The following is a 19,001-nucleotide window of genomic DNA, read 5'->3' on the forward strand; positions in this document are numbered from 1 at the left end:
GTAGAGGTAATTACTCCTTTCGAGGTGGATACCAGCAATACAGGTCACAATATCCATCTTCCTCCACAGGACCAGGACATCAGCACCATCAACAACAGCAGCATTATCGATTACCACCAGCCGCAGCTTACAAACATCCGGCTAGAGGAAGAGGAGCTGCCCGAGCAAGAGATACAGGCAGAAAGCAATGACCAGAGGATACTCTCAACACCTCCCCAATCAATGTCGGAGGTCGCATCAATTCTTATTTCCCCAAGTGGAAGGCTATAACATCGGACAGATGGGTACTAGATGTGGTGACCAGAGGTCATACTCTGGAATTCATCCAAACACCACCGAGTGTCCCTCCATCGGGTACACCGCCTCTGAGGTTGAGCCAACTTCTCAGGGAAGTAAGGATAATGCTAACAAAAGGAGCAATATAACCAGTCCCTTTATCTCAAAGGAACAAAGGATTCTACTCCCGGTTTTTCCTTCTCAAGAAACCCTCAGGAGACTGGCGCCCCATCCTGGACTTGAGAGCACTAAACAAGTTTCTAAAGAAACAATCGTTCAGGATGGTAACGTTGCAGGATGTCCTGCGTCTCTTAAACACGGGCGATTGGATGGCATCCCTAGACCTCCAGGATGCTTATTTTCATATCCCCATATATCGCAACCATCGCAAATTTTTAAGGTTCAGGGTAGGAAGTATGCACCTCCAATTCCGGGTTCTACCATTCGGTCTCAAATCAGCCCCCAGAATCTTCACAAAAATGCTAGCTCCAGTAGCAGCACATCTTCGCCAGGCAGGTATCCAGGTCTTCCCTTACCTGGACGACTGGCTTATAAAGGCACCCTCAAAATTCCAAGTAACAAATCATATTTCCTATTGCCTTCAATTGTTACACAGCCTGGGGTTTGTAGTCAACTACCAGAAATCTCAGATATACCCCAAACAAGAATTGAGTTTCTTGGGAGCAATTTTGGACACAGTACGCAGCAAAGCGTACCCATCACACGAGAGGAAACAAAAGTTAACCTCGTTGGCAGACAACCTATCCAGAAAAAAGTTCGTTTCAGTCCGCATCTACAAATCATTGCTCGGAATGATATCATTGTGCATTCCGCTAGTCCCAGATTGCAGGCTCCATATGCGACCCCTGCAAGAGCAATTGGACATACAATGGACACAGGTCCTCGGCTCCTTCGAAGACAAGATTCGCATAACGCCTCTAATGAAGAACACTATGAGGTGGTGGGCGACTCCAACCAATTTCTCAAAAGGGCTGTCTTTTCTTCTTCAAACACCAAGTTACATAGTAACAACGGATGCCTCTCTCGAAGGATGGGGTGCACACTGCCAGGACCTGCAAATCAGCGGAATCTGGAATCAGCAAGAGAGCCAGCTCCACATCAGTTATCTAGAACTCAAAGCAATACACTTAGCTCTAAAAGCTTTCTTGCCAAAGATACAATGTTCAAGCGTCTTAATCCGGACGGACAACATGACCAGCATGTTTTATCTAAACAAGCAAGGAGGCACAAGATCCCTACAACTCTCGCAGCTAGCCCAACAAATTTGGACATGGGCCATCAAACACAATATCTCACTGAAAGCGGAGCATGTGCCAGGACAGATCAATGTTCTAGCAGACACCTTGAGCAGGACAGTGATTCCTTATCACGAGTGGGAGCTAGACCAGAAAACTCTCAATGGCCTGTTTCTATTATGGGGAAAACCAAACTTAGACCTATTTGCCACTCTCGAGAACAAGAAATGCCAGTTGTACGCAAGTTGGCTTCCCCAAAAAGATTTGTGGGGGAATGCGTTTTCGATGAGATGGTCAGGAGTTTATGCCTACGCTTTTCCTCCGATCCCGCTCATTCCGAGAGTCATCAGAAAAATGAAGACGGAGGGGTGTCGACTTCTACTCATAGCTCCCAGATGGCCCAGACAAATATGGTATACGGAGCTCCTCATGCTCTCCGAACGACCACATCTACCACTCAGACAGAGTCCGACTCTTTTAACGATGCACCAGGGACAAGTCACACACCCACATCCGTCGTCTCTTCATTTGTCGGCTTGGCTCCTGAACACAATGAATACTTAAATCTCAAAATTTCCCCAGAGTGTAGAGACATCTTAGCAAAAGCTAGAGCTGACACTACCAACAAAACCTATAGACTTAAATGGAAACGGTTTTGTGTTTGGTGTGCAGCGGAAAATATACATCCTTTATCTTCTACTCCGGAACAGATACTTCCATATCTCCTGCTCCTGGCAAAATCAGGACTTGCATATTCTTCCATAAGGGTACATCTGGCAGCAATCTCCAGATACCGCAGATCACCAGATAGACTCTCTTTGTGTTCCACAAGAATTGTCAAACAATTTATGAAGGGCCTTTTTCGGGTCTTCCCGCCAATTAGGAAACCCCCGCCTCTATGGTCATTGAATGTTGTGTTGATGCAACTCATGAAAGCTCCTTTTGAGCCGATCCACAAAGCTGACCTAAAATTCCTCGCATGGAAAACAGCGTTACTGTTAGCTCTTACTTCGGCAAAAAGAGTCAGTGACATTCAGGCGTTCACCATCAAACAGCCGTTCCTCCAGTTTACAAACTCAGGTGTCATCCTGCGGACAAATCCTAAATTCATTCCGAAAGTTCCCTCAACATTTCATTTAAATGAACCAATCATCTTAAAAACCTTTTTTCCAAATCCGCAAACAGTGGCGGAAAAAACATTACATTCTCTCGATATAAAAAGATGCTTAAAGTTTTATCTACAGAAAACTCAGGCCATCCGCCAGTCGGATCAATTATTTGTAGCATTCGGCGGAACAAGGAAGGGACACGCGGTGTCCAAACAGACTTTAGCAAGATGGATTGGCCTGGCGATTCAATTCTGCCATTCAAAAGCAGGAAAGCCGCTCCACACCAGGGTGAGAGCCCACTCTACAAGATCTGTAGCCACTTCAGCTGCACTCTTTGCAGGTGTACCACTACATAGCATCTGTAGAGCAGCAACATGGTCCAGCCAACACACATTTACAAGACATTACTGTCTAGAGGAGACTAACCAGGTCGATACAGCAGTGGGACAAGCAGTGCTGAGGCATCTATTTCGTTAAGGTGAGCCTCTTACACATCCCACCACCACACTCGAGGTATGGTCATTAATGGTTCAGTTTCTTATACTGTTTAACGTGTCGTATTCTCCATAATAATAGCATAAACTGTGCCAGGATTTCCTGCCACACACGTTTTATTGCTCTTATATTCGTATGTATGTGTATATAAATATAATTATATGTAAGTGCATATTTAAAACTGAACTAATGTGAATCACATCACGTATAGAATTACAATGGAATTACAGTCAATGTAATTCAGTAAGTAAGAAAACATTACTGCTCGTTACTCGGATTCAAGCATGTGAATCTATGAAAGATCCAATGCTGGAGAAGAAAATTAGTTACTTACCTGTAACTGCAGTTCTCCAGTATTGGTATCTTTCATAGATTCACATGCGACCCACCCTTCTCCCCTCAGAGGCTCCCCTACTATACAGATATTAAACTTCACACTCCTACTAGAAAATCTGAGGGAATTCAGCCTCTGTTGGGAGTGTTTGGGAGGGGCTGAATCCTGATTGGTTGATACTCAAGTTTGGGTCTTTTCACAAAACAAAGTGGATAGACTGTAAAATACCCTATGAGGCCTACTAGGGCCTACTGGTTTTATTTTTACTGACTTACTGCTTTTTATATATTTAAGTTTACCGTGAGGCTCCCACCTCGACGACGGGGATGATTCAAGCATGTGAATCTATGAAAGATACCAATACTGGAGAACTGCAGTTACAGGTAAGTAACTAATTTTCTTAGCGCTGTTGGGATTATAAATTCATAACTGGACTTTTCTTGACCCATAAATTGGTCATTCCTGCCTCATAATTTCGTCTTTTCCTGCCATATAATTCCAGTAGCCCTGCACATAATGAAAGCACTTATATTTACCGTCTTCCTGTATCTGCAGCAAAAAATTAAAATGCTGCCACTTAGCATCCTGATTTAAATCTGCCATGCTAATTCCAATAGACCACCACTTTCACTACCCCGCCATCATATTTGCTGGCTGGCTGGCTAACACAAGTCCCTAAATAAAAGAGACAAAACAGCCACAGAGAAGAATAAACTACAAACATGTCAAGAGCGTCAAAACAGTCCTAGTGCAGTACGGATGTTACGTTGGCTTGAATTGTGGTCATAATTGTAATAAAGTGAGATTATTAAAACACTTACAATTATCATATAAACCTTTATCAGAAATAAACGTTTTGGTATTAGACTGTAATGCTCAAAATAGCCCATAGAGGGCACCATAACAAAAATATCATTTGTAAGAAACGTGGTCATGTAACTAGATTGTTAGCCCCTAGACAGCATAAAACCAGGAAAGAAACAAGAGAAAGTAATGCAGTGTAACCATATACTTAGCCCCTAGAGGGCGTTTTCAGGACTAGCAGGCCTACTGCAATGATATTACAAACAAGGTCTTAAAAACAAAACTTCTCCCAGCTGTAAAACAAAAAATCTAGCCATGAGAAAGCTTAAAAGCCACTGAATGGTGGGAGGGGTTATTACTTTGGGGAACCAGAGAGGATGTAGATAGAACGTGTTTTGAAGTTGGTCCCATTGTCCTAGGTCTGCAACAGCCTGAGTTATGACCAAAAATGTTTTTGTCAAAGTAATGCTGCTAATATTACAGTATGTTGACTGTAATGCTCAGTATAGCCCCTAGAGGACACCACAATAAAAATAACATTAGGAAGAAACCTAGTCATGTAACCATACAGTCACCCCTTAAAGAGCATAACCACATGAAAAAAGAATGGGAGAAAGAAATGCAGTGTAACCATCTATTTATCCCCCAGATGGCATAGTGCATTACCCATTTTCAAGGCTAGCAGGCCTATTACAATGTTCTAACAAACAAGGCCCATAAAACATAACTTCTCCCAGCTGTAAAACAAAAGTTCTGGCCATGAGAGAGCTTAAAAAGATGATGAATAGTGGTAGGGGATATTATTTTGGAGCCCCCACTAACAATGTGCGGGGACCCACAGATGATGTAGACAGAAAGAGCACTTTGTGGTCAGTGTGTTGAAGGTCAGCACGTTGTCCGAGGACCACCACAGGCTGAGTTGTGAGCAAAAATGTTGCCTAAAAGTAAAAGCCAGCAAAGCATTATGGGGCAAGTTTCCATGCCACTAGTCTTTTAATATGTTAATATGAACAGCCCCTAGAGGACACCACAATATAAATAGCATTTGTAAGAAACATGGTCATGTAACTATATAGTTAGCCCCTAGAGGGCATAACCACTTAAAAAGAAAAAGGCAATAAATAATACAAAACAAAATGAGAATAAATAATGCAGTGTACCCCTTAGTGCATTACATATTTTCATAAGTAGCTGGCCTATAGTATTGATATTACAAATAAGGCCCTTAAAACAAGCTATTACCAGGTGTAGTGCTTAAAAAGACACTTAATGGTGGAAGGGGTTATTTTGGGGTTCCAATTAATCTAGTGCGGGGACCCAGAGATGACCTCAATAGTGTGTGTCGTGCTGAACGTTTTGGTGGTGGTCCCATTGTCCTAGGGCCACCACATGGTGAGTTATGGGCAAACATGTTTTGTAAAAGGAATGCCTGCAAAGCATTATGGTGCGAGTTTCGAGAGTGCAGTTAATAATATTGTAGTATCTGCTCTCCTGCTGTGCTGGGAGAGCCGCTTTTGCTTTGAGGATTTCTGTTACATATATAAAGTATTTATAAATTTCAAGTATTTTAAGGGGAGAGCCACAAGAATTGACTGATTGGGTAACTGTGAACAATGTGACCAGTGCTGCAATACCACTGATCAAGTTCACACTGTATTCACGCTTTAAGCGCCATGGCCTCCATGCAGCACAAAGGGGAGAGAGAAAAAATAGTTTGCCCATTCTGAAGTATATCTGCAATCGTGCGATAGTCCATATAACGGGGGCAGTCGTCAAAGCATGACAAAAACAGCCTCAAGGCCGGGCAGATGTAAAGCATTTACCAGTGACATCAAGGGATTTTTGAAAGGCAAGCCCACGAACGAGTGAAAGTGATGGGTGTAGGAAGTTGGCTCTGTATGCACTATTTCAAAGTAAGGAATAGTATGCACAGAGTCCAAGGGTTCCCCTTAGAGGTAAGATAGTGGCAAAAAGAGATAATATTAATGCTCTATTTTGTGGTAGTGTGGTCGAGCAGTAGGCTTATCAAAGGAGTAGTGTTAAGCATTTGTTGTACACACACAAGCAATAAATGAGGAACACACACTCAGAGACAATTCCAGGCCAATAGGTTTTTGTATAGAAAAATATATTTTCTTAGTTTATTTTAAGAACCACAGGTTCAAATTTTACATGTAATACTTCAAATGAAAGGTATTGCAGGTAAGTACTTTAGGAACTTTGAATAATCACAATAGCATATATACTTTTCAAATAAATCACATATAGCTATTTTAAAACTAGACAGTGCAATTTTCAACAGTTCCTGGGGGAGGTAAGTATTTGTTAGTTTTTGTAGGTAAGTAAACCACCTACGGGGTTCAAGTTAGGGTCCAAGGTAGCCCACCGTTGGGGGTTCAGAGCAACCCCAAAGTTACCACACCAGCAGCTCAGGGCCGGTCAGGTGCAGAGTTCAAAGTGGTGCCCAAAACGCATAGGCTTCAATGGAGAAGGGGGTGCCCCGGTTCCAGTCTGCCAGCAGGTAGGTACCCACGTCTTCGGAGGGCAGACCAGGGGGGGGTTTTGTAGGGCACCGGGGGGGGACACAAGTTAGCACAGAAAGTACACCCTCAGCAGCACGGGGCGGCCGGGTGCAGTGTGCAAACACACGTCGGGTTTCCAATGTAAATCAATGGGAGACCAAGGGGTCTCTTCAGCGATGCAGGCAGGGGGCGGGGTGGGCTCCTCGGGGTAACCACCACCTGGGCAAGGGAGAGGGCCTCCTGGGGGTCACTCCTGCACTGGAGTTCCGATCTTTCAGGTCCTGGGGGCTGCGGGTGTAGAGTCTTTTCGAGGCGTTGGGGTCTGGGAGTCAGGCAGTCGCGGTCAGGGGGAGCCTCGGGATTCCCTCTGCAAGCGTCGCTGTGGAGGCTCGGGGGGGGGCTACTCTGGCTACTCACGGTCTCGCAGGTGCCGGGGAGTCCTCCCTGAAGTGGTTGTTCTCCGCAAGTCGAGCGGGGGGCGTCGGGTGCAGAGTGCCAAGTCTCACGCTTCCGGCGGGAAACGCAAGTTGTTTCAAAGTTGCTTCTTTGTTGCAAAGTTGCAGTCTTTGGTGAACAGAGCCGCTGTCCTCTGGAGTTCTTGGTCCTTCTAGATGCAGGGCAGTCCTTTGAGGATTCAGAGGTCGCTGGTCCCTGTGGAAAGCGTCGCTAGAGCAGTGTCTTTAGAAGTGGGGAGACAGGCCGGTAGAGCTGGGGCCAAAGCAGTTGGTGTCTCCGTCTTCTCTGCAGGGTTTTTCAGCTTAGCAGTCCTCTTCTTCTTAGGTTGCAGGAATCTGAGTTCCTAGGTTCAGGGGAGCCCCTAAATACATAATTTAGGGGTGTGTTTAGGTCAGGGAGGGCAGTAGCCAATGGCTACTAGCCCTGAGGGTGGCTACACCCTCTTTGTGCCTCCTCCCAAGGAGAGGGGGTCACATTCCTATCCCTATTGGGGGGATCCTCCATCTGCAAGATGGAGGATTCCTAAAAGTCAGTCGCTTCAGCTCAGGTTGCCTTATTGGTGTCCTGATTGGTCAGTGACTCCTCCTTGTTTTTCTTATTATCTCCTCCGGCCTTGCCGCCAAAAGTGGGGCTGTGGCCGGAGGGGGGCGGGCAACTCCACTAGCTGGAGTGCCCTGTGGTTCTGTAACAAAGGGGGTGAGTCTTTGAGGCTTACCACCAGGTGTTACAGCTCCTGCAAGGGGGAGGTGATAAGCATCTGCACCCAGTGCAGGCTTTGTTACTAGCCACAGAGTGACAAAGGCACTCTCCCCATGTGGCCAGCAACATATCTCGAGTGTGGCAGGCTGCTAAAACCAGTCAGCCTACACGGGTAGTTGTTTAAGGTTTCAGGGGGCACCTCTAAGGTGCCCTCTGGGGTGTATGTTACAATAAAATGTACACTGGCATCAGTGTGCATTTATTGTGCTGAGAAGTTTGATACCAAACTTCCCAGTTTTCAGTGTAGCCATTATGGTGCTGTGGAGTTCGTGTTTGACAGACTCCCAGACCATATACTCTTATGGCTACCCTGCACTTACATTGTCTAAGGTTTTGCTTAGACACTGTAGGGGCACAGTGCTCATGCACTGGTGCCCTCACCTATGGTTTAGTGCACCCTGCCTTAGGGCTGTAAGGCCTGCTAGAGGGGTGACTTATCTATACTGCATAGGCAGTGTGAGGTTGGCATGGCACCCTGAGGGGAGTGCCATGTCGACTTACTCGTTTTGTCCTCACCAGCACACACAAGCTGGCAAGCAGTGTGTCTGTGCTGAGTGAGGGGTCCCCGGGGTGGCATAAGATATGCTGCAGCCCTTAGAGACCTTCTCTGGCATCAGGGCCCTTGGTACCAGGGGTACCAGTTACAAGGGACTTACCTGGATGCCAGGCTGTGCCAATTGTGAAAACAAAAGTACAGGTTAGGGAAAGAACACTGGTGCTGGGGCCTGGTTAGCAGGCCTCAGCACACTTTCAAATCAAAACTTCGCATCAGCAAAGGCAAAAAGTCAGGGGGTAACCATGCCAAGGAGGCATTTCCTTACAATGTGCATGACATGGGTGTGGATAAAAATCCAGAATTTTAACAGCAACTTAGAACTCTCAATATATGCATTTGGGACTAATTAGACACCCCTCCCTCTGTGCCTCTGCAATTTAAACTATTTAGATTTGTTCTTTCTCGCTATATTATTCCATTCTTCTCTACCATAGCCTAAGTGACCATTTTTAAACAAGTGTATCCCAAAGTGACCTTTTGCCACCCTCTTCAATGCTATTCGGCATGTCTTACTGTTGTAGGTCCATTTTTGTTGTCTTCGAACAGCCTGATGGTGCAAGGTATGTGATTGCCTAATATTGTCTTACCCTACAATTCCTGTTTCTTTGGATAGTCCTCAACTTGAGCAAAATAATTTTGTGGCTAATGATGTGGCCAACATTACACCACCATTTTCTTATATGAGGACAGTTGAGTTCCCAATTACCTAAGGCAGAGTCCTGTACACATATGTGAACAAAACCACATCAAGCTTCTGTCCCATCATTACAATTTCTCATAATAAATATAGGTAATTTAACGTATTGCTTGTTAACCGACTTTCCCAGTGGAATGTTTTTGGGGGAGGAGGGGTTGTCTTAAATGAAAATTCCAGAAATAATTTCCTGTCTTGCTTATGCTCAAAACTAATAATGTATATAAATCACAAGAATGGAGAGTATTAAGTGTACACTAACTCGTCCTCCCTAACTATATGCCCAGCTCAAAAAAAAGTGTTTCAAATCTGAAGAAAATTACAAGTTTGACAAGCTCTGCGTAAGATCAACAAGGTTTGGATAAAGAACCCTTGTCCAATGTTTGCAGCATGTTTCTTCAGTTCCTGACAACCTTTAAGGCAAATCACACACGTGGATGCATGCAGTTTGCGCCCTATTTTCTTTTTCTTCTGTATTGCACTGTGTATTTTGTATTGTGAAATTAGGTATATTGTAAGTGAGCACGTCACAACCTATAAAATGTTATTTTGCGCAGATTGACTATCGTCCAAGAAAATGAAAATTGATGTCCCGTTTTAACTTTTTTTAGAATAATTTCTACAGTGTGTTGTTATATTTACAACCTGCATCCAGTTTTTATCAGGCTTTTTCTTCTTCTTTCAGAAATATTTATAATTGACAACCTAGTGACAATATCGGCAAGACGTGATGCAGGCATGGACTGGATTGCAACACCAGATCAGAATATCGAACAGGTGAAACGTTTAGAAAGACCTTTGCCTCAGATCTCCAATTCAGAGGCGTATTCAGGAAACAACCAGCCATCTTTTTCTTCTCAATCCAATTTTGCTACATTTGGATCTGGAAATCTGAGTGAATGTCATTTATATGACAGTATGGCTACTGTCTCAAATTCACTTTCCCAAAACATAAACGTACGGAATGGAATATTACAGCAGTCTCTTCCTCTAGTATTGTCTACTGATATGGCTGCAGGAGGCATCGGCAATGTACAACGAAGCATCATACAAAAGAATGGACCAATAAGAGGTCTGGATCAAACTTCAAATTATATGTCCAATTCCATGGTCAAGTCTTTGCCACACTATATCTCAAATGAGCAAGCGGAGATTGCTTCTTCTCAACCAAGTTCTGCAACATGGCAAAATACACAGCAGGTGCCTTCCCAACATAATGTACCACCAAACCGCATTGTAAATGTGAGACAACAAATGATACAGCAGCATTATCCTTCTATGCAGGATTTTTTAACGTATCCCTGCAACCAAGATTACAGACCACCGTCAAATGAGACTCGGTTGGTTTGGACAAAGGAACAGAACTGTACAGCGCAGCCTGCTGAAGAAGGTGCTTTGTCTGCCCATCATCAGCCAAAAAACATGCTTTTGAATTCCCAGCAAACCATAAACATTGGAAATATGCAAAACACAGCCAGTTTTGGAAATGCCCAGGTTCCAGTTGTATCAAACCAGTTATCACAAATGCAGCAACAGCCACCCCCTGCACCATATTTAGTTTCTAAAACTAATCTTGAGGCAAAGAATGTGTGGTCTGCTAAATTTGACTCTAGATTGCCAACACAGGCAGTTCAGTGCCAACAATCAGTGCAGTCGCAAAACCATCATTCAGGACTACAGCAACAGACAGTGCATCGAAAAGAAGTAGTTCATCGCCAGCAACCAGTTCAACACCACTGGCAGCAACTAGGTAAACCCCACCGGCAGCTGATGCAAAACCTTCAGCAGCTGATGCAAAACCCTCAGCAGCTGATGCAAAACCCTCAGCAGCTGATGCAAAACCCTCAGCAGCTGATGCAAAACCCTCAGCAGCTGATGCAGCACCCTCAGCAGCTGATGCAACGCCCTCAGCAGCCAGCTCAACACCCTCAACAGTTGCCACAAAACCACCAGCAGGCAGTGCAGCAATACCAACAGCCAGTGCAGCCGCAGCAGCAGCCGCAGCAGCAGCAGCAGCCGCAGCAGCAGCAGCAGCAGACAACATTGAGAAGACTACTACAATCAGGGCAGCACCAACAGCCCAGGCAAAACCAGCTATTGGTTCCACTCCAACATGTCCTTCAGTTTGAAGAACAACTGAATTTTCAGCGACAGGTGCAGCACCAAGAGCCAGTTAGGTACATTAATGAAAATGTACATCAGCAGCAATTGCTGTTAACAGATAGACGGGATGAATTGTATGCAGTTGACCATCGGCCTCATAACCCCACACCTGAACATATTTCTCCTACAAATGGTTGTACTGTTGGTGGTGTAAATGTTGCAACACTGTCCTATGAACGTGTGGTACATTCAAATAAGCCAACATATGATTCTGTTAAGAATGACGCTCACGCCTCAGACCAAACCCAACTTGATATTCTTCAGCGCATATTTCAGGATGTACAAAACACTAGCAATACTAGAACATCTGAATGTGAGAAAAGCTCAAAAGCTTTGGACAACATACAGTTTCAGAAACCCTTCTCTGTTTGTAGTCCCGGTCAAATAAAAAATAATGTAAACGGACCAGTTGAATTACATGTAAGCCCTACATCTGGCTCAATGGTTGCAAACAAAAATGTGACAGTAGAAGATTTGTGTGCAATTTATAAAAAAATATTAGAAACGAAAAAACGCTTCCTGCACCTTGTTAGGAAATTCAATTCAAAACGAGAAGTTTATATTTCTTTAAACAGTAAAACAAGTACAACCATTCCATTTTCCAGTGTTCAGGATATTGGTGTGCCACATAAAGATTTGGACAACATGTCTTGCACGAATAGAACAACTGTATCAAATGTCAAATCAAATGTCCCAAGTCCTGTACCTCAGAAACCTGATATACCATTGTGCAAGGAAAGCCCGATGTTGGTTAACACAAATGAAAGCAATTCCACGCATCAACCAGCTTTGATGAACGAGGGACTGTGCTTAGAAAACATTTATCAAGGTAGCAAACATTCTCCGGCAATATCTAGTCCTTCCAGTAAACAGCATAATAACCACACATTAAAATCTCCTACTCAGCCAAAAAGTTATCCAGGAGAACAACATTTCCCTTCAGGAAGTAATAATGAGTCTACTGTCGTTAATACTCAACAGAACTCTGGCCAAGAACCAGCCAGCACTTCCAAGATTATAACATCCCAGGAACAAGTGGATAATATTAGACCTACAGGTCACCAGTCTCCATGTGCTATTGAACTGCAAAGTAACCTTCAAGCAGGAACATTATGTGTTAATCCTCGGGTGGACCATAGCAAAATAAATCCATATTTATATTCCTTATTGCAGACGGAAATAACAAAGGGCCACTCTTCTGCACTGGATAATGATCCTGGCCAACATCTGAAGGACACTACAGCAACCATCAATGCCATAAATTTGACTAATTGTTGTACAAATGCCTTGGCTTCAAACAGTGTTACTAACTTAACAGCTTCAAATTTGGAAGAATGTAAATTAATTGCTGCAGAAATTGAATCTCCCTTATCGCAAATGAGCAGTGCTACAATGGAAGCACTGGAATCCTGCTTTGATTTGTGGAAAACGACTCTTTCTAATAGTGCTTCGCAGAATAAACAAGCAGTCTCCACAGGTGTAGAGCCACAAGAATCATTGTCATCTGCAGGCCTTTGTGATCAGACATGTACAACCTCTCAGGAAAGTGTCCAGCAAACTACCCCAGTCATTGAAGCAGTCAAAGCTTCATGTGGTGCAAATGAGGCAAGCCACAGTTCTGTGGACACTGCTCTGGGGCAAAAACAAGATGCTTTGGGTTCCAGTGTTACAAAAACCATTGAAAGAGTTGCTGTCGTAAATCCTTTGGTACTTTCAAAGTCTGGCTGTCTCATTGAAGTTGCTGCAAGTGAGTCTCGAAAAGTGGAAGTGTACCCAGCCGTCCATGAAAACATATTGCCTTGTTTGATAGAACAAAATAACTCAATGGTAGATGCTCCATCACTGTCCGACATTGGAAGCATATCACAACCTTCCAGTGAGAAAGATCTGACTGACAAACTTGATTCAGCTGGGTTCATAAAACCTAAAAATGTTGAAATTGTTACAGAGGCAACAAGTGCCAGCTGTTTAAACATCAGTGAAAGTAAGATGAAGCAGTTGGAAACAATTGATGCTTCTGAGCAAGGAAACTTATGTCAGTCAGTCAGCAATCCTGTCAGTCAAACTGTAAATTTAGGAGACTGTTCTGACACTTTATTAGGCGCAAATGATGAGCAGTTGCATATTTCAAGCATTTGTACGCTTGTTAAAGGCAGTACGTTATATGATTCTAAAATTGCAAAAATATTTGATACCTCTAGTTCAGCAGAAGTAGGCGATATTGCTTCAAAAGGAGAAGGTGGCATTCTGCATCCTATGAAACAACTTGAAAGTGGTACCTCGATAAGTGCAGATAAAATAGAAGTGTTAAAATTGACAGATGTTAAATCTTCAAATATCTCGAAACCTGACTTTGCAGACTTGCATACCAATACAACTTGTTGCACAGAGGATGTCCATGTAACTGAGGCGTATAATTCAAATGTAAGCCCTTCGGAGCCAGTCATTAAAGAAAATGTTTCCAATTCAAAATACAAGCACAACTTAAAACAACATTTTGAAAATGTAGAAATTATTGCACCAAGTAAAGCAACTAAAGTTGATTTCTTTTGTAGTTCAACACCTCGAGAAAGAAAAAATGGTCATGTGAATAGAAAAGATAACTGCCTTGAAAAATATGTACCCTTGACAGATGAGAAAACAAATGAATCGAATCATTCAGTTCAGGCACTAAGCAGCCGTAGCGATTGTGACTTCTCTCCTGACAAAGAGAACGATTCAGAAGAACAGGTGTCTTTCATATCTGATCAGATACCTAAAAATTGTGAAAATACAAGTGAAAAAGACAATTATTCCAATTCTAGTAAAGAAATAGATGCTGAAAAGTGTGCATCAATTACTGAAGAGCAGATTAGCAAAGGCAGTTCTTGTACTTCCACACCACAGTTTGAAAACTATGACTCTTCTTTCAGCAAAGAAAGATCACATAAAGGATGTGCGTCTGTCACAGCTAAGAGAGAAAAAGGAGAGCGAGAGCCTGCTGATGAATTACTCTCTGCGCAAGGTCTCGATAATCAACTTTCAGAACTTCTAATTGAATTTCCTTTTGGCTTGGACAGAATGGAAAATAAACTGCAGTTGGAAGGAAAGCGGGCAATAGAAAATGAAGTCCTGCATAAAGTTATTTCTGTAGTGAAGCAGGAGTTGCAACTTGACAAGGGATGCCACATTTCTTCAGAAATGTGTGACTTTGAAAAAGTGGTTTCTATAGATAATGGCAGTGAAGACAGACCCATAAAGACTGAAAAGAGAATTGATAATAACCTAACTGCATCTCTAGAAGTTCTTGATTTGGAAAAAGAGAACTCTGTATATCAAAGCCTTAAACTCAGCACTACAGAAAAGAAAGAAAAGTTGCCCCTTAATGTGAACTGCCATCGTTCTCCAAGCCTTATCCGTGATTATGAAGCAGACTGTTATAAAAAAGGTCTCAAAAAGAATGTAGTTACAGTGAAGGAGGAGTTAGAAAGTTGTAGTTCTGTTAAGCAGGAACCTCAGTGCAATAAAGAATGTAGAATGTGTTTGGGAATGTATGGACATAAAAAGGAAGATTCTAATATCTGCCAAGAGACAGATGTGCTTACAGCTCAGAAGAAGGTTGATAAAAGCGACACAATTCCTCCCGATTATGGAAATAAGAGCTTTGTAAATCAAATCCTTAAGCAATGTGACTGTGTAATGGAGCAGAGTAAGTTGATTTATAATAACAGCAAAAGTAGGTCTTTAAATATCACTGATGTTGAGAAGTTTCACGGTCTTACCCAAGGCTCAGAGAAGATGAAAATCCCTAAGTTGGAGCCACAGGTCTTTAGTTGTGTAAAGCAGGAGTTGCAGTTTGACAAGGAATGTAAGATTTCTTTCAGAGTGAATAACCCAGAGAAGGATGCTGTATGTGGAGGTGCAGAGAAAAGGGATGTTACACTTCAGAAGTTGGTTGAAAAAAACATACTTATGTCTCTTAAAGGAATTATTGGCTCTGAAAAGGTAAACCCCGTAAATCAAAACCTTAAAGAAAATAACACTGCAGAACAACTGAGTACAATGCTGCTTGTTGGGAACTGCAGTAAGAAATCTGACATTCCTGTTGAGTGCCCAGAAAACAATGAAATTACAGACACATTAGACGTCTGTAATGATGTAAATCGTGTTCCAGTATGTTATAAAGAAATTGGGTTGTGTGCTGGAGTACCAGGTTCCAAAGAAATGAGTTCTAGTTGTCAAGAACTAGAAAGTAAATCAATGGTGGTGAAGATGGGTTCAAAACTTGATAAAAAGATTTCTTCTTCACATGACTTTGATTCTGGAAAGGCGAATTTGTTGGATAAAGTTCTTGAGCAGCAAACTTCTGTTACACAACAGGAGTCCCAACTTGATGATGAATTGACAGATATAAGTGATTCCGAAATAGGTAACACTTCAAATGAAATACAGATTACTTTAATACACTCGGAGAACATGACCAAATTGTTTCCTGAGGTACCATCCATGTCAGCCAGCGATGTTAGCATGAGAGACGCTCAAACTACCGATCAGGTTTCGTCAGAGCTTAAAGTTAAAGCAGGCCTTAGCCATTCTACTTCTGAGATCAGGCATCTAGAGGAATCGCTTGGTAGAGACATGAACAACACTTCTTCAGATAAAAGCCCATGTTGTTTGCATAGTTGGGTATATTCACTTTATGGTTATGGGCCAAAATGTACGTGTGGAAATGCTGGCAAGAAAGATAACACGAAGAGTGACTTAAGTACTGAAAGTTCAATGGGGGACTATGTGGACACAAATAAAGCTAGTTATTCTACTCCTATAAATAGTAATTTAAAAGAACAAATGCATTCTAGAAAAACAAGCAATGAAGACACTTTGTCATTTCAAAAGAAAGGCATAAAACGACCACACAGCCCTGCAGTGAATGCTGTAAAATGCATAAGAACTGTTGATGTTTTCAGCCCTCTTAATGCTCAGCCAACACTTGTTGAACACAACAATCTAATATCTGTTACAGGGAATTCTGCTATATATAAAAAGAAATCTAAACTTGAATATCTGATGAAATCCAAAAATGAAAATCGAAAAAAGAAAAGCAGGATAAAACATCAGCCCATGACTATTGTTGCCCTGACACCTTCACAAGTGACATCTAAAGTTAAGGACGACGTTTCTCAAAAAGTTTCAACGGAAAAAGTTGTTCCTGTTCCTAACTGCCCTGTACCCGAGTTGGGCGACAAGTCTTGTAACAAAGATTCCTCGGACACACAAACCTACGAAAAGATGTGTAAAGAAAAAAAGAAACGGAAAAGACTCATTCTTAACAGCCAGTTCACAGTGCCCCATGGTTCGCCTTCACCTAGTAAAAACAAAAAAGATCAAGCTCAATACATGCGTCTCGACACGATTGATGCAAATGGGTTGAAGCTACACTGCAAATCTGGCAAGGCTGCACAAAAGGATAAAGAGAAGGTCTTGAATGGCAGCTCCCCTCTTTGGAAAGAGGAACAATCTACTTCACTTGGCAACTCTCCTCCTGGGGAAGACAAAACAGTGTATACTTTCAAATATGATAAAAATAGCAAAGCACGGTTGGGCAGTTCTTCTCCCAGGAAAAAGGAAAGGCTTTCTGTTAGTAATAATGATAAAATGAGCAAGGCTTCGCCTGGCAGCTGTCCTAGGAAAGAAGGGAAGTCTTCTGTTAACAATATTAACAAAAAGAGCAAGGTTTCATCTGGCAGCTCTTCTCCTAGGAAAGCAGAAAAGTCTCCTACTTATGATTATGAAAAAAAGAGCAGGGTCTCACCTGGAAACTTTTCTTCTTGTAAAGAGAAAACATTTTCTGGTAATGATAAAATGAATAAGGCCTTGTCTGGCCACTCCCCACCTAGGAAAGAACAGTGTTTTATTAACGCTAATATTGAAACGTGTAAGGCCTCCCCTGGCAACCCTCTTAAGAACGAACAATATTCTAATCGCGATAATGATAAAAACAGTAAGGCCTCATCTGGCATCTCTCTTCTCAGAAAAGAGCAGTGCTCTACTAACTGTAATGATAAAAAGAGCAAGGCCTCGCCTAGCAACTCTCCTCCTAAGAAGGAAGAACAGTCTTCTATGAAGAGTAATGATAAAATGAGCAAAGTATCGCCTGGCAACTATTCTTCAGGATGTGAAGCAAAATCACCAAGTAGTGATAGTGAAAAAAAGAGCAAAGCCTCACTTGGCAGCTCATCTCCCAGTGGTGGAGAAATCTCTTATAAGATTGAGTATGGGGTAAAAAGCATCGCTTCACCCACCACCTCTTCTAAGAAAGAAGAAAAGTATTTTGCTGACCCTGATCCAAAGAGCAAACCCTCATCCGGCAACTCGCCTTTTAGGACAGAAGATAAGCCTGCTAATGTTTATGAAAGGAATAGCAAGTCCTTACCGAGCAAATATCATAGAGATGATGCAGACTCACCTTGCAGTCAAGAAAGGAACATCAAGGCACCCACTCCAGAGGAAGAAACCTCAACTAACACGGATTATGACAAAAACAGAAGGGGCTTAACTGTCGGGGCTTTCCTGGGGGAAGAGAAACTATGCCCAACTGCCGGTTATGAAAAGAGAAATGCCTCTTCTCCAGCAGATGAAGCAAAATACAATAAAACGGGGACTGAAATCAGGAAGTCAAATGAAAAACGGGTTTCAAACAAAGAAAAAAAACAGACAGAAAAATATTCAGAAGTGGAGAAAGTGTCTGGAAGAAAGGAACCGGGTCTCAAATGTGTTCGTTCAGATAAAGAAATTAAGTTTAAAAGTCCAGACGCAAGTGCTGCTAAAGAAAAAAAAAGAACCTTGACAATCGAGGAATATAGAGCACGCCGGATAGCAGATCGTGTTAAAGCAGTTAAGAAAACAATGGCTGCACGTGAAGCAATGCACCAGAATAAATTCAAGCTTCCCAGCCGTACACATTCACCAGTTAAAATAGGAGTATTGAAGGAAAGATTTACACAGTCAAGTGCTTCACATGCACAGGGCAATAAGTGCTCAAAAACTACAATCAGTAACGGAACCGCTCGTGAATCCCCCAAAGGAAGGCATTCAGACCCTGTGCAGTTAAAATCATCCAGCCTTTCAAGCAAAGATAAAGCAACGAAAAATGTCTTACTACACGCTGCATTGCTTCCTAAGCACATGAACATTGGCAAGAATGTTACAAACGCTGGGACAAAGATGTCTTGTGTCGGTAATGAATCCAGCAAACCTTTAGGGTGTTATACAGCACCGGTGACAAAAAATGCTACACAAGAATCAGTCTGCCCCTCAAAGTTGAATCTTGGCAAATGCAGTGGCTCGGAAAAGTTAAAAAGGACATTAAGCCTCACTATAGACAAGAAAGAGACAGTATCAGACTTACAGAACAGCACATTGTCCCCCAAAATGCTGGAATTTAAAATGTGTCCAGAAGGGCTGTTCAGGCGCCACTCAGTGAATGGAGGATCCATAGATGGAAATAGAGTTGTAAGCCCAGAAAAGAGCCCAGCTGAAGGTACAGTATACTCTTCAAGTTTAATTATCTCTTCTTTCTTCTCCTTTACAAACGAATG

At 42.5% G+C, this 19,001-nt stretch overlaps 1 protein-coding gene across 3 annotated transcripts in view; it reads left to right on the forward strand.

The window, feature by feature from the left end:
* The window catches only part of LOC138287629 (uncharacterized), a 148,261-nt gene that overhangs the window by 61,706 nt on the left and 67,554 nt on the right, over positions 1 to 19,001 (forward strand). For all 3 annotated transcript variants that reach the window (XM_069228213.1, XM_069228211.1, XM_069228212.1), the window contains exon 2: positions 9,947 to 18,943. In XM_069228213.1, the coding sequence (XP_069084314.1) occupies positions 10,000 to 18,943 (8,944 nt within the window). In that variant the 5' untranslated portion in view covers positions 9,947 to 9,999. The remainder of the gene's footprint in view (positions 1 to 9,946; positions 18,944 to 19,001) is intronic.

The sequence above is a fragment of the Pleurodeles waltl genome, chromosome 4_1, assembly GCF_031143425.1.
Source record: "Pleurodeles waltl isolate 20211129_DDA chromosome 4_1, aPleWal1.hap1.20221129, whole genome shotgun sequence".
NCBI classification, from domain to species: Eukaryota; Metazoa; Chordata; class Amphibia; order Caudata; family Salamandridae; genus Pleurodeles; species Pleurodeles waltl.